The sequence below is a fragment of the Peromyscus maniculatus genome, chromosome 14, assembly GCF_049852395.1.
Source record: "Peromyscus maniculatus bairdii isolate BWxNUB_F1_BW_parent chromosome 14, HU_Pman_BW_mat_3.1, whole genome shotgun sequence".
Classification (NCBI taxonomy): domain Eukaryota; kingdom Metazoa; phylum Chordata; class Mammalia; order Rodentia; family Cricetidae; genus Peromyscus; species Peromyscus maniculatus.
Window position 1 is genome coordinate 79,958,192 of NC_134865.1, and position 14,705 is coordinate 79,972,896.

The 14,705-nt window shown below is 58.1% G+C and overlaps 1 protein-coding gene across 2 annotated transcripts in view; it reads right to left on the bottom strand.

The window, feature by feature from the left end:
• Positions 1-189: 189 nt before the first annotated feature.
• Positions 190-14,705, bottom strand: part of Ccdc85c (coiled-coil domain containing 85C) — a 71,867-nt gene continuing 57,351 nt past the window's right edge. Inside the window, exons 3-7 of one of the 2 annotated variants that reach the window (XM_016006041.3) lie at positions 13,868-13,906; positions 8,824-8,931; positions 4,541-4,636; positions 3,840-3,938; positions 190-3,100 (exon numbers count right to left, since the gene is read on the bottom strand). In XM_016006041.3, the coding sequence (XP_015861527.2) occupies positions 3,011-3,100; positions 3,840-3,938; positions 4,541-4,636; positions 8,824-8,931; positions 13,868-13,906 (432 nt within the window). In that variant the 3' untranslated portion in view covers positions 190-3,010. The remainder of the gene's footprint in view (positions 3,101-3,839; positions 3,939-4,540; positions 4,637-8,823; positions 8,932-13,867; positions 13,907-14,705) is intronic. The other variant, XM_076551346.1, reaches the window with a different exon arrangement.

Genomic DNA, 14,705 nt, shown 5'->3' on the forward strand with positions numbered 1-14,705 from the left:
AAGGATATGCAGTCCACTGCAGAAGCAGCAGCCTGCTTTGGAGGAAAAGGGATTCTAGGCTACACAAGCTTCTAGAGGGATCAGGCTTGGATACCCTCCCATTCCAGGTTTGGGAATAACCATAAGTGGTCTTCAGTGTGCACTGTAGGCCAGCCATCGGCCACAACAGACAAGCACTACACACCCAGCTCGCAGGCTCACAAAGAGGCCTTTATTATCTAGTTCAAATAGACACTGTCACATCTTATTTGTTACTCCTTTTACTAAAATAGTTCAAATCAATGCTTTTACCACACTATCAAAAGTTCTATTTTTTTCTCTCCACAAATTAAAGTGGTTCAATAGAAGGTAGAAACGGCCAAAGTCCACAGGCTCCAGCTCTGTACACAGCCAGGCAGGAGGGGGCAGCTGCAGATCTTACCACCACCAATTCCTATAGAAGACTGGCCCAGGGCCAGGAACCAGGCGTTCCAGTCCCTCCCAAAAGCAGCACACTCTCCCCCACAGTATGAAAATATACACCTCTGCCACTCTGCAGCCATGCATTTAGTTTGTTTCTTTAAAAAAAAAAAAAAATCAGTAGTATGTATCTCCCTCTCAAGTTTCAAGAAAGAAAAATGAAAGGTCACTTTATCTTTAAACACTGGCTTGTGGCTGTTTAACGTGAATGAAAATGTGCTCAGCAGATTCTGACTCCAGGGTAGGCGAGGCCACCTGGATGGGGCTGGGTGACCTCCGTCACAGTGGGAGGTGGAGCCAGTGCAAGCATCTTGTGAGCTTGAGATGGAGAGTCGGGATTGCAAAGGCTAAGGCTCCAGAAACGGGGGGGTCCCAGAAGACCACCTGCCCTCCCCAGCCCAGGGCTCACCGGTTTGCTGCTAGCCCCTCCTGGCTGTTAGGTCTGAGATATGACACGGACAGTCCTAGAGAGCTAGGCCAGTGCTGAAAGCTGGGGCATAGCTTTCACCACCCTGCGGAAAGACAGAGGGGTTCTCCAAGAAATGTTCTTTGGATTCCCATGATGCCTCTGCAGCATTAGGGATGGGGTCACACCTCTCCAGAAAGGAAAGGCGGCTTCTAGGCTTTTCTTTCTTGACCAGTCTTCAGATCCCAGGAGTCCTTACTTATTGCTTGTGTCAGTGGTGGTGGCTAAGCCATCCTGATACAAATGTGACTGCCTGGGACTCCCAGATGAGGCTCCCACCTGTGTGGACCCATACACCTCAGCGTTATTCTGGGATTCCTTGGCCTCAGAAAACCAGGAAGGCTCTTTCCTGGCCAGCAGCCCACTTAGCAGAAGTCACTGAGTACCGGGGCCAGCGGGTGGGGCACCAGCAAGTTAATCACTTGACCATACATCAGCTCTTCCAGAAAGAGCTTCCCGGTGTCCCATAGCCAGAGTGGTAGACCTGTTCCCCCACAGCCCCTGCACAGCACTCCCTGGGCACACCAAGAGCCATGGGCCTTTCCCCTGAGAGTGTGGGACCCAGGGGTGCGAGGGTGCGGGCAGCAGAGGTGGTGGGATCAGCCCAAGGTCACGGGGCCTTGGCTGCGAGGGGAGCAAGGGTGCCACCCGCCGCCTTGGCCTGTCCCCTTTGCTCCGCAGGGTGTGGGCAGGGCCTGAAGGAGGCCTGCCTGTGGTGAGAACAAGCTCTTTGGCCTCGAGTGCTTGCTGCATGGGACTCAGAGTACCATTGAGTGAGGAAGTCAAGACGTGACTCGGGTGATACCAGCAACGTGGCCTGGTCCTCCCCCAGGTGGAGATGTCGTCTGCACATGTCACTCAAGCACCCACCTCCTCGTTTTCCTCACACCAGGTTAGAAGACAGCCCTGTCAGTCATGTGTCACCATTTGGGGCATGGTCGTGCACACGGAAGCACTTACTTGAACGCCCCGGTCCCTACATACAGGGAGGAGAGGAGGCTCAGAGAGGTGACCCGTGAGGAGACAGCATGGCCAACAGGCCAGCCACTGTTCTGCCCCGCTAACATGTTCCCAGGAGGTCACCGTATGAGCTCATCAGCTGCGAGAGAGGACAGAGGCCCACCAGGGCGGGGTGGTTTCTAGAGTGAGCAGAGCGAGAAGGAACCTCAGCCCATCTTTTTCCTAGGGGCCCAGAGAAGCTGAAGACTTGCTGAAGGCCACGCCGCAAATTAAAGCCAGAACCAGGTCATGCCCCTTCCTTCCCAAGGAAAACTCATCAGGGGCGACTCCTGCTGCTCCATCCATGGTGACCCAGGATGCACCTGGGTTGAGGCTACACCGACAGTGACCATGGCCCAGTTCTTCCTGCCCAGAGAGAACGCCGAGCCCAGCCCAGACACTCTCTAGGACTTCCTATGTTGCTGTAAACCAGAAAAGGAAACTCGCAGGGGAGACCTAAGAGACGGCTCAGCCTGGCATGGGCAGGGAGACGTTGCCAGAGGGGTGAACGCCAAGCAGCAGCAGCGGGCACCAGGGTGGCTAGGTGCTGACCCCCAGGTAGCAGAGAACCCTGAGCTCCCAGCCAGCCATGGACACGCGGGAGCCAGTGCTCCACAACCCGGGGTCCCGGCTATGGCAGGGTAGCAGCGAAGAGCCCCCTGTGTCACAGTTCAGGCTCTGGTGGCTTCTGTCCAGTGTGAGGGACAGCCAGGGTGGAAGGCGTGATGAGGGACTTCCACCAAGCACAGGACAGTCCCAGAGAGTCCCTGGGCCTGGAGGAGTCTCAGAAGCTTCTTGCTATAGTGGAACATGGAGCTCAAAGAGGGGGCCAGGCTGCCCCGCCCCCCCCCCCCCGCCCCCCGCCACTCTGCTGCAGCGCACAGCCCATTGTTGATCGTCTTCCCAAGGATTGCTGGTGAGGGAGGCAGGAGGTGGAGGAGGCCTGGCTGTCAGTGTCACACCAGGGCAGGCCATGTCCTATGTACAATTCACCACGGAGAAAGACGGTGCTGGGCCAGAGTTTCTGCCACGTCTAGGGCCTCAGGACTCCAAGCAGGGCCAGTCCACATCCATGGAGGAACGGCCCTACAAAGGCCCCTTGAACTGGTTACCAGACAGGTGCTGCCGGATGGAGGGCTTGGTGCTGGCTGCGTCTCCCAGTTTCCTCCAGACCACCTGTGAGGAGGCACACGGTGTTAGGTGGAGGGCTCACCCAGCCCTACCCACTGGCCTCACATACCTACTGCCTTACCACCCTGCAAAATCACCCACGTCTGCAGAGCCATGGAGCTGGGAGAGAAAGCTGAGGCCGCAGGAAGGTGGAGGTGCTGAAACTCGGCCTTTGCCCACTGTCACAGTTATGCCTGATCCCCAAGCAGGCCACTGCTAGGTGTCAGCTCATCTCTGTAGATGTCCACTGGGATCCACAGACTCGGGAAACAATATGAGGTGCACCTCAGGGCGTCCCACCCCACCTAGACCCCAGGTTCAGAGCCTGGGAAACCCCTTTCCTGCTGGCTTCTGTGAGGGTACAATGGGGATGCAAGCGGTAGTTGGGAGTCGAAGATGAGGCTCTCCCACCGGGCAGTGTTCCACGTGCATGGCCAGGTAGGTCTGAGCACTAACTGCAAGGCCACCAGGGGGCACCAGTTGCCAAAGAAACCCAGGGCCCTACACTTGGGATGAAGCCTAGAGCTCAAGCTCTGTCTAGAGCCCCAGGTATGGCACTCCTGGGAAGGGACAGATCTGGTGAGAGAGGTCAGGGGCCTCTCTCCAGGGGAAGGCATGGTAAGTGGTAATAAGCCAGGATTCCCAGAGCCGGTCCTCTTTCCCCCAGTCATAGCTGAGCAAGTGAAAAGCAGGTGACCACACCCCCAGGGCCCAGGCCAAGCCCCAGCCCCAGGGAGTGCCTCACATTGCACATCTCTCGAACGATGGCCTTCTCCTTCTCACTCAGGTCCTCTTCACAGCTGTCTTGAAGCTGCCGGTCGAGGTTCTCATGTACTTCCAGAACCTGAAGAAACAGGTGTCAGGTGGATGCCGCCAGCAAAGAGCCACTAAGGAACCCAGGGGGGTTGGACAGGGACTTGGGGTGGACTTGCTCCAAGAGCCACAAAAGGACGTGACGACAGCCTGTACCCCTCCATGTGGGACGTGGCAGCCTCTGCTAGCAGCCACAAAGACTGAGAGTCCACGCAGATGATATGCATATAAAGGAAGCCAGGAGAGCCCTGGAGTGCTACTGGGTTCAGGTAGGCAAGCCCGCTCTGGACGGCACTCTCCTGAAGCCCGTCTGCTTGGACCCAGAGGCACAAGGCTAGCCTGGACCTTCAAGTCTAGCCTCACTCCCACCCCGGCTGGCACTCTCTTTGGCCTCCCATACCATGTGAGTTTCCCCAGCGGCAACACCTCAGGCAGGTGAGCAGACAACTGACACACTCAGGACCACATCCTGCCCAGGTCCCATGGTGCTCCAGGCAAGCGTGTGCCCCCAACCACCGAGCGACAGTCCCCCACCCGCCACTGTTCAAGTGCCCTGAGCTTGGAGACAGAGCACCTGTGGGGGCCATGGTCCCATGGTCCTGTGGTCCCACTGTGTGCTCGAGCGCATTTTACCTTCATGGCGTGCACAACAGCCTCGGGCTTCTGTCCCGCGGAACTGTAGACGGCGGAAGGGGGTGAAGGCAGCTCGGGGACAGGGCAGGCTGGGCCCTGTGGAGAGAATGGCACGTGTGAGCCCCCTGGCTGGGTCCCAGATGCCGGTCACTGGGGGGACGCCAGCCTGGGTTACATGGAGCTAATATCCAGACAAGAGGAAATGGGGGGGGGGCGTTGAGGGAGTTGGAGAAGAAGCATGGGTGAGAGCTGGGCATCCTGGGGCTCTCTCCACCTGGCTAGTCCCCATGCTTCTTGGTCACACCACCTCTTCTGTAGACTGCCTGGTGGCTCGCAGAGCCAAAGGTATGTGGAGGGAGGGGCTCTGTATGTGTGTGGGGGACTCTGTGAGGGGAAAGACCCTGTATGTGTGGGGGGTAGAAGACCCTGTATGGGGGTGGGGGAAGAAGACCCTGTATGTGTGTAGGGGGAGAAGACCCTGTATGGGGGGTGGGGAACCCTGTATACTGTTCTTCAGATGAAGCATGGGCATCTCAAGAGAGCCAGAGATTCGTGTTACTCAGCAGGCTGACGAAGGAAGGGCTGGACTCAAACCCCCCTATCCAAGTCCAAAGCGCACTCAACCCTCCCAAGTCCTGCTCTCACCCTTGCCCTGGCCACCTGGGTAGTGACCCAGCCACCAGCCACATGTTCAAAGGAAGGAGTAGAAGACAGACCAGGCTGGGCCAGGAGGGGACCCTGCCTGTCAGAAGCTGAAGGTCTGCTAGAGGACGGGACCCAGCCTCCCTCTGGCTTCCCTCCCTCCTGCTGGCCACTAGCAAGGGGAGGGCTCCTGCCTTGGGCTATAATTATGGACCACAGGGCAATAAGAAAACTCCAAGAAGTGCCCCAGGAGCAAGTGGTGAGGGAGTGTGTCCTGCAACCCGAGCACTAGATGGCTATACCCTGGCACCTGGGGATCAGCCTGAGGACACAGATATGCCCTCTGCAAGACATGGACCCTGAAAGCTCCTCCCAGCAATCAGGGAAGCTGAGCCAAGAGAGTTGGCTCCTGTCCAGCCGTGGCCATTCTATTAGACCATCACATAATCCCAGGAGGGGCCTTGTGGTTTTCCTCTTGCCCAGAGCCTTCCACTGACAGCCTGTCTGTCCACCAAGTCCACGTCTCTCTGGCCACCTGGCATGGATGATCCCCAGGACCTCATAGGCTGACCTGCTCCTGTTTTCACCAACCAGTGCCAGCACGGGCATGGGACTCTGCCCCAACGGGGCTTAGGATCTAGGAAAGCCAACATTGGCCATGGTCCCTTTAACTGGCACTTGATTCATGCCTTAGCCTGCTATGAGCCTCAGTTTCCTTCCTTGGATAAGAGAAAGGGTCTTATGTCCTAGGAAGCATGCAAAACCCTGGAGAATGCCCAGTGGGTGTGTCTTTAACTCTACCCAGGCTGTCTAACTGGTAAATAGGAAAACCGGATAGGGAAAGGGAGCGAGTGAGTGGTCGGGGCTATATTAACCCACAGGGCTGCAGCCCAAGATAGGATGGACTGGAGCAGAGGTCACACTTCCCTCACTGGCCAGTAGAGGGTGCCAGTCAAATGAATAAAGAGGTCCTAGCACCTCATCCTGGGTGAGCGGTGCCCACACCCCTCCCTGTGGGTACTGCCACCCTGTCCCAGGGAAGACCTTATATCCCAGTTCGGCCCGATGCCACCGGCCTACTTTCTCATCTGTACTGGTTTTTCTCACTGACTGCTGCGGGCCCCTCCAGGAAGCAGCAGCAAATGAAATGCAGAGGACGGATGGACAGACTGCTGTGCCGTCCAGCCCTCCTGGCTCAAGTCACCCAAGCCGTGGGTGTCAGGAGGGCAGGACCCGGGGCTCTGAAAAGGGTAACGGCCACTGCCCCACAGTTAATGACTGATCGAGCGTGACTGACTGATGCACTGGGTTCGCATCACTCGGGCCCTCACCAAGCACCTGCCCTGGGCACATCAATCCAGCGTGATTACATAAACCCATCTCACAGACGAGGACTGTGAGCTTGCCCGAGTCAGCTGGGGTACATAGGTCTAAACCTGGAGCTCGGGTCTCTGCCACCCCAGAGTTGATACCCAGAGCGTAGAGACCAGCTTTTCCCAAGATGCCTGTCCAAGCCTGAGTGCTCCTGTCAGGATGCTGGGATTACAAACCACTTCCTCCCTAGGCTGGCGGCAGGGAAGGGGGGGAAAGTCCCTCCCTTTTTATCTGGGGACTTTCCACATTTGACCTTGTCCTGTTGAGCCCTGTGCATCTCCCTCCTCACCCCACCCCCCCCCACCCCACCCCCACCCCACCCCCACCCCCCGCCCAGAGCTGAGGACCAAACCTAGGGCCTTGCACTTGCTAGGCAAGCACTCTACCACTGAGCTAAATCCCCAACCCCAAGCCCTGTGCATCTTAAGGAGGCTGGCCCCAGTATGGAGGAGGCAGTGACCTACCTGGCAGTACCAGTGCTGAGGGCCAAGGTGACCAGTCAGGTCCATAGCCTTGACCTTTGAGCCTTTACCCCTTGCCTTCAGTAGCTTCAGTAACTGCTCTGGCTGGCATCCATGGGGCATTCCACCCCAAAAGCTGTCTGTCACCTCAGCTCCCCCTGGCCCTCTGCCCCTTGGCTTACTATCTTAAACAGGGAAGGTGATTTGAAGGTCTTCAGTTCACAGAACTGAACACGGAACAGAAATATCCCCTGATCCACAACCCACATTGACCCCCTGACCTCCAGGCCCATATGGACACCAGTATGCCCTTGCCCATGCGGCCCTGTAATCTACGACAGCCCTGGAAGGACCACTTCCTCCTCCCCCAAAGCAGTGTGACAGCCCCTCTTGTGGGGTGAGACACAGGATCCCCTCCATGGCTTCCACCACGAAGCCTTCCAGAACCTTCCCCTCACTCCGCTAGCCTTCGGTCAGCACCGTTGGAGCCTGGGGCGTGTCCTCTAGAGGCTGTGAGTGACGCGCTGGCACCTGGCAGGCTGACCCAGAGCCAGAGCCAGCGCTACACCTCACGGGTGCAGGTGACTTCAAAGTCCTCCGTTCACACCATTCAGCATGCTGTTCTCCGGCACGGGAATGGAGGAAAGCAGGATGCAGGAGGGCCACAAGGAGGAACGCCTGAGGAGCCGGCCCCAGGGTGGCATCACTTAGTGCTCTGAGCCCTTCATCATGAAGCAATTAGAGCATCATTCGGCCACGGGGCTCCTGGATAAATATTTGAATTATGTGCAGTCTGTGGGCTTGCCTACCTGCACAGTGTCAACAGGTGGAGAAGGCAGCCAGGCTTCAGAAGAGAAACCACAGAGGATAGTTATGGGGGGGACAGGAGGGGGGGGCGTAGCACGAGTCCTCTTGTGCCAGTGCTGTGACCCACCGAGGCCACAGAGAAGCCAAGGTCAACCTTGTTGGTCATCATGGGGGGAAGACAGAGCCGGAGCTGGACCCACACACTGTCCAGGAAGTCCCTCCAGATGCCCATACTGGAAGAGGCTAGTATACAGGTGTCAAGTGTGTGACCAGCCACAGGGACTCCCCCGGCCGGGGGTGCTCCCTCGCTGTCCCATGCAGAGGGGAGAATGGCAAACTGCAAGGCATCCCACAATTCTCTCTCGAGTTGCACAGAGGTGACAGACATGCCTGCCCAGGGTGTGACCCAGAAATGGATGGTCACTTCCTGAGAGCTGGCTCCAAGCAGTCACCTGCTCCCCATCCAAGGCAGGGCGGAGCCCAGGTGAGCACATAGCGGATAACCCTGGAGGCCTGTGGCGGTCCCAGTACAGAGCCCATTAACTTAAGAGGCTTCATCCCTCAGCTCCAAAGCCTAGATATGCACCCCACCCCTAAATATCAGGCCAGCAGGATTCCTCTTTCTGCTACAGACGCAAGAACACTGCAGAATACGGTGGTCAGGCTGACAGCCCCCTGCATGGCCATCAGACGCCGCCCTTAAAGTCTAGCAACGTCACCTACCCAAGGCTTCACTTCTCACCTCCTCATTGGGTCCCCATGAGGCTCCAAGGATGTAGAGGCCCAGGGTCCCTTCCCCAGGAGGGTAGAGAGTAAGAAGGTCACTCGGGGGCTGGCAGCCCAAGCCCAGGCTTTTGCCCACAGCTGCCCTAGACACAACTGTGCCCTAGACCACCCACATCCCCTGGGCTGTGACCAGCCTGTCTCGGCTCTGCCTCCTCTGGAGCCCAGAGCAACAATTCTAAAGGAACACTGGGGACCTTTGGTGGGGACACTTACGTTCTGCAGGACTTCCTGGTAGGAGGGCGGCAGGGACGCGAGCTGGGATTCCGAGTGGTATGGAGAGAAGCCTTTCCGCAGTGTCCGGAACTCTCCAGGGCCTGCCTGCTGCAAGGGAAAGGAAGACAGAGTTAGGTCCAGGGATGGCTGATGGATCGAGGCCCCTCACGCCGAGACCTTGCCCTAACCCAGGCACCACTCTTAATAAGCATGCCGCCCTCTGCGCAGCAGCCTGCCTGCTCAAGCACACCCTCCTGGATACCTTATCACAGTTCACAGGTTGCCTCTGCCACCAGTCAGAGGAGCCCCCCACCCCCCCCCCACCCCCCCCACCCCCCACCCCACCCCCACCCCCGCCCCCCCACCCCACCCCACCCCCGCAAAGCAGGTCTGGGTGTTGGCCCTCTGACTCCACCTCAAAGGGCAATGGGAATAAGGAGGGAGGATAGGCAACGCGTGTGCTGGCCTAAGGTAGCTCCCCTAAGAGTAAAAAGAAAAGAAAAAAAAAAAATCTCTGTCAACCAGGCTAGTGACCCAAGACCCGCAGCCAGAGTCCCCAAGGGCCAGGGAAACCTCATGGAGGACAAGGCTTGGTGCAGCCCCTCAGAAGACAGCCTTCCTTCCTAAGCCACCCAGACTTCAAAGGGAAGGAGGGAGCCCCGCGGTAGATAACAACTGCAGAGGAATGTCCATAAATCAGCAGGCTGCTGAGTTCCCTGAATAAACCGGAGGGGAGGGGGCCAGGCTGGCTGAGAGGGAGGGGCAGGCTGTGCAGCAGCCCAGATATAAGGGGTCCCTCCTCCCACCCAGCAGCCTGCTCATCCAGCCTGGGAGGGAGCCCCACATTCCACTGCTGGCCTTCTGCCAGTCAGAGGGCCTAGCCCCCATTTCTCAGGCCTCCCACCACCCAACTACCAGAAGTGTCCAGACCACCAGGCACAAAGCGGGGATGGCCACTCCCCCACCATGACACCCCCAACCTGGAGAGCCGAGAGTCAAGTCGGAAAAGAAGTCTGCCAACGGGGCAATGAGGGGTGCACACGGATCTGTTGAGGGGCATTTGTCCAAAGGCCAGGGGGCAGGTGCAGAGGGTTGGGGGCCGTTTCCTCAGCCTTGGGTATGACCCAAACTCATGTGGGTACCCAGAAGCCTCCTGAGGTAACACCACATGGCTCTTACACTAGGCACGGCCCCAGCAGCACCATCTGTAGAGAGTGAAAGGTCAAGCGGAACCGTGGTGGATACCCTGACCATGGATTTGTGTAGGCCGCCCCAAGGCACTAAAGACCACCGAAAAGCAATCCTCCCTGACACGAAGGCCAGATCTAGTGGAGTGCCCTAAGACCAGGTCTCAAGAAAAGAGACCGTCTCCAACTATACCCAGCACTCCTTAGCCCCACCATGAGTGGCCCTTCCAGGGCCATCATACCTCCCTGAGGGTTCACCCCAGCTCCACTCAACACCCTAAACTAAACCACAGTTAGCTCTTCTCTATGACCATAAAACACTCTCCAGCAGAGAATACCTTCTGAGAATACATTCCTGAGCTCAGAGTGCCCACACATCAACCCACCCACGGTCCTCACGGGACCTTGCCCGCCAATGCTGTTCTGTGGAGACATAAAGACAACCCTGGCACCTTGACATGACCAGTGGACAAAATAAAGATACCAAGGGCAGGTTACCAGCCCAACAGAGAGCACACAGTGACATCCCACTTGGCCACAGAACCAGGAATGTCAACAGATTGTAGCCTGGGCTCTTTCCCGGCAGCCCAGGGCCAGGATGGCAGAGCCCATCCTGTCCTGTCCTGTCCTGTCCTGACCCACATACAAGATGATGTTTGGGCTGGGCCTCCCCTCCCACAGCTTCTCTGGCCCGCGGTCAGGCTCCTGAGCAGTCAAGTACTGTAACTGAAAACACTGTAGTGTACTAAGGCCTCCTTCCCACCAACCCCCATGCCCCAAGCCCCACAGCTTCCTGAGTGATTTCCTTGGGTGGGGTGGGGGTTTCCAATTAGCAGCATACAGCTCCCCACGCTTACTTGGGTGAGAATCTATAAATATTTGCATGTGCTCAGGACTTCATTAGCAAGCCACAGAGCCGGGCAGGGGAAAACGCGCACACACACAATCTCTCACTAAGGGGCAATGTGACTAATGACGTATCAAATGAGTAACCACTGCCGCACTTAAGTCCAAATTAAAAACACTGCTAGTTGCCGCCAGATCCCTGGGCAGAACGCAATTCACGTTTTCATCTCGGAGGGGAGGCAGAGGCTGCAGACCCCTTGAGGTGCAGAACGTTTGCCACGGTTGAGCTAAGGGCCTTCCAGGAAGTCCGCCTGCTCTGACATCCCAGATGGGGAGGTTGAGTCTCCCCGAGTCCTCTCCCGGCTGGAGCAAAGCTCACAAGTCCCTGCAGTTGTAGTGGCTAACTGTGCGTTCCTCCCCGTTTTCCGAGCACACAAGGCCGTCACACCCCTTTCTGCCCATTCCTAACACTTCTGAGGGGCGGCGCGAGGATTCTGACCTAGGAGTGAGGAGACCCCGGAAGCTGCAGGCTCCCTTTGCAATGAGACCCCAGAGTCAAGGACCATCACCTAATGCCACCCCTTCAGGCTCTGGTAAAGCCTTGGCATGTGACCTTTGGCTATCCCACTGGGCCCAGCTGGGCCTTGATACCGCCAGACTCCATTGCCTTCCGATCCCCAGGAATAGGAGCCTTGGGGGAAGGAGCCTCACTGGAACCATGCTGGAGAAACCCTGGGGCGGCGGGGTGGGGGATGTGGGAGGGTGTCACTGAACAGAAAAGGGAGGACAGATGCAGAGGAAAGGAGGCTGCCAACCCCACGGCCCATCCACCCGAGATTCCGTGCTGGGGAAGGTGAGTGGCCAGAGGCTGTGCCAGGGACCCCCGCCTGGGCCTAGCATGCTAGAGCGAGCATGGCTCCTGACTCCCTACTCCAGACTTTCGTTCCCTGAAGTGTGCCATCTTCAGGCAGCGCTCATGCATTCACAAGTGGGATTCTGTGTGCTAATAACCCAGGGGCCTGCCTGCAGGGGTCACCCAGACCTGAAGGTCCAGAGAGCCTCACGCCGACTCAGGAACAACCAGGAAAAGACCTCTGGGGACCACCAAGGACCCTAGAGCCTGGACTTGCCCTGCAACTGGTGGGGGGGGGGCTGGGCTTTTCACAGGGGGTGGGGTCCCCTGCAGACTCCAGAACACTGAACACATCCAGGAGAAGTTGAGCTCCTGCGGGACCACACGGGGAAGCATGGCCAGAGCCCGGGGTAGCTCAGCCCCCAGAGCTCCCTTGAAGGGGCCACTTTTCACTGCAGCTGAGAAAGAGCCTGCTTCTAGCCTGGAGGTGGGAGAACCTCACTGCTGTGGGTGTTGTCACTGCCCCTGCCGTGGATGTGCGCAGGTCCTCCAGGCTGGGGGTGGGGGTCCACAGGGAGCTCAGGCACCACTTTCTACCTCCCCTATTCCCGCCCACGGGCCTGCCTCCCGGGGCTGATGGCCTTCCTCTGTTGTCTTTGGCCATAAGGAGGAAGGGCTGTGGGACTGGGTCACCAGAGCGTAATTAGTGGTCTGGGTTAGTCTGAATAATACACTTGGAGCTTCGGCAGCCTGAAAGCGTCACTCCGCCCAGGAAAACAAACAGCTCGCCAGCTCACTGGCCAGGCTGGAAACCCAGGGAGGGCTGCAGAGGGAGGACTGCAGAGGGAGGACGACTGCGGAGGGAGGACTGCAGGGCAGGCAGAACACGGGCCTCTAGGAAGCTGTTCTTCTACCAGGGGCAGGCAGGGCCACAGACTAACCTGAGCTCGGTGGGCCTAATCCAGAGCAGAGCCCACAAGAATCCAGACTGTCACTTGTGTCGGGTGGAATTCCCAAAGTGGGAGCTCACGGGCAGAGGAAGGAAACAAGAGCAGCAGTCTCCAAAGACGACTGGCCTCTGCCAGCGCCTGCGGGCACTTCAGGCCACCCATTGCACCAGTCGGTGCGTTCAGACCACACAGACAGAGCAGGAGGGCTTGGGGGCGGGATACGCACGGCACTCCATTGCGCTGTCAGCCGATGTGGAAGCTGGGCACTTTGTAAGGACCTGGCTGGCATGGCCAGGCAGCCCCAGGCAGGCCCAGGGCCCAGCATGCAGGCATGCCGCTATTGATCAATGGTTCTCAACTGGTATGACGCTACCCCTGGGGACACCTGGAGATGTCTGAGATATCTTTGGTTGTCACAACTGTTGTGGTGAGCACCAGCCAAGGAGACTTCCAAACATCCAGCAATGAGCAGGACCGTCCCGTCAACAAAAAGCCACCAGGCCGGTGTGTCTACAGAACGGGAGCTTGGACCAGGGTGGTGAAAGGCCTCCAGGACAGGGGTTCTGGGACAGGCAGCTCAGAACTGAGGGGAGGAGATGGGGGCAGAGTCACTGAAGGCCTGAAAGCTTGGGGGGGGGGCATCTTCCAGGGAGCCTCCCACACAGCTGCCACACAGGCCCAAAGGACCGAGCATTCTGTGCAGTCCCCGCCCCATGCCCAGGGGCTGAGATTTGACCCTGTGACTCCTGGAAGCCGCAGCTGTGTCGGCCCCTCCTTGGCTCCACCACTTACAGGTGTAGCCTCCTCCAACCCTGCACTTCAAGTGTCTCGATGCAGAACTGGGGTGGTGGGGGGTGTTGGAAGAAGGATGAGGGGGGCGTTGGAAGAAGGCTATGACATTCCCACCAACACACAGGCTCGCCCGGGACATCCAATGGCAGGCCAGTGAGAAAGGCTGGCCAAGGAATACCACTGCAGGGCTCGCTCGCTGTGAGACTGCAAAGCAGGAATTAACGCCAGCATGGAAGGGGCAGGTCTCAAAGGGCACCTAAAGGCAGGACTAGCACATTCTGGAGGCGGGCAGCTCCCAGGACGGGAGAGGAGGAGGAAGAGGAGGAAGAGGAGGCACAGCAGACACAGCACACAGAGCGTAGCAGCCCTCCTGCCCCTCGGCGCCACTGCACACCCCTCTCCCCCAGCAGCTCTACCTGGAGCCGGCTTCTCTGGCGGCCGTAGGGGCGGGGCAGCTGGAAGGAAAGAAGACAGCATCACCCTGACAGCCTGTGCCATCGGCCCAGTCCCTTTCCTGGGACAGGGACCGGCTCGAGCCATGAGATCTCAGATGTGCCGGGCAGTTTTACCACACTCGGGGCCAGGATGGAGGATGCTGGGAAGCCACTCAATGTTTGAGACGACAGGGGTGGACTGAACACAGGGCCTCAGCCCAACGCTCAAATACCTTTCTAGGGAAAACAGCCTCCTGAAGGGCCTAGGGGCACCCCCAAGGCCCCAGCCAACTCCGAGAGGCCTGGGAGACACCCAGACATGCCAACTGGATCTGCTTTCCTTCTCTCCAGTCTTCAGAGAACTCGTTTGCAGGCCGTCAGGAACAAAGGGGCAGCCGCTTCGGCCGGGGGCCCTGAGACTTCTTTCCCTTAGCACTAGATCAGGTAGAAAAGTCACCGCAACCCAGCTGGCACCACCTCCCCTAACCCCCAGCCAGTTTCATACTTCACATCCCGCTGTCAAAGCTGGCAGAGGGATCACCGGGACCACGAGGCCTGGGACAGACAGAGTGGCTTACTCACGGGACAGCCAGATCCCCCTCGACACCGGGACTATCACACCCTTTCAGGTGAAAGGTTCAGGTGAACCTTTCACCTCTATTGGTTCACTGAATAAGAGAGAGATAGGCCAGAGGGGAGCCATCTGGAGGGATGCAGACTTACAGTATGAAAAGTCCACTGTAGACGGATAAGTCCGAACAGCTTACCAACTCCCTGGGCCTCTGCTTGCTAGACATACCCTGTAGTCAGTAGAAGTGGC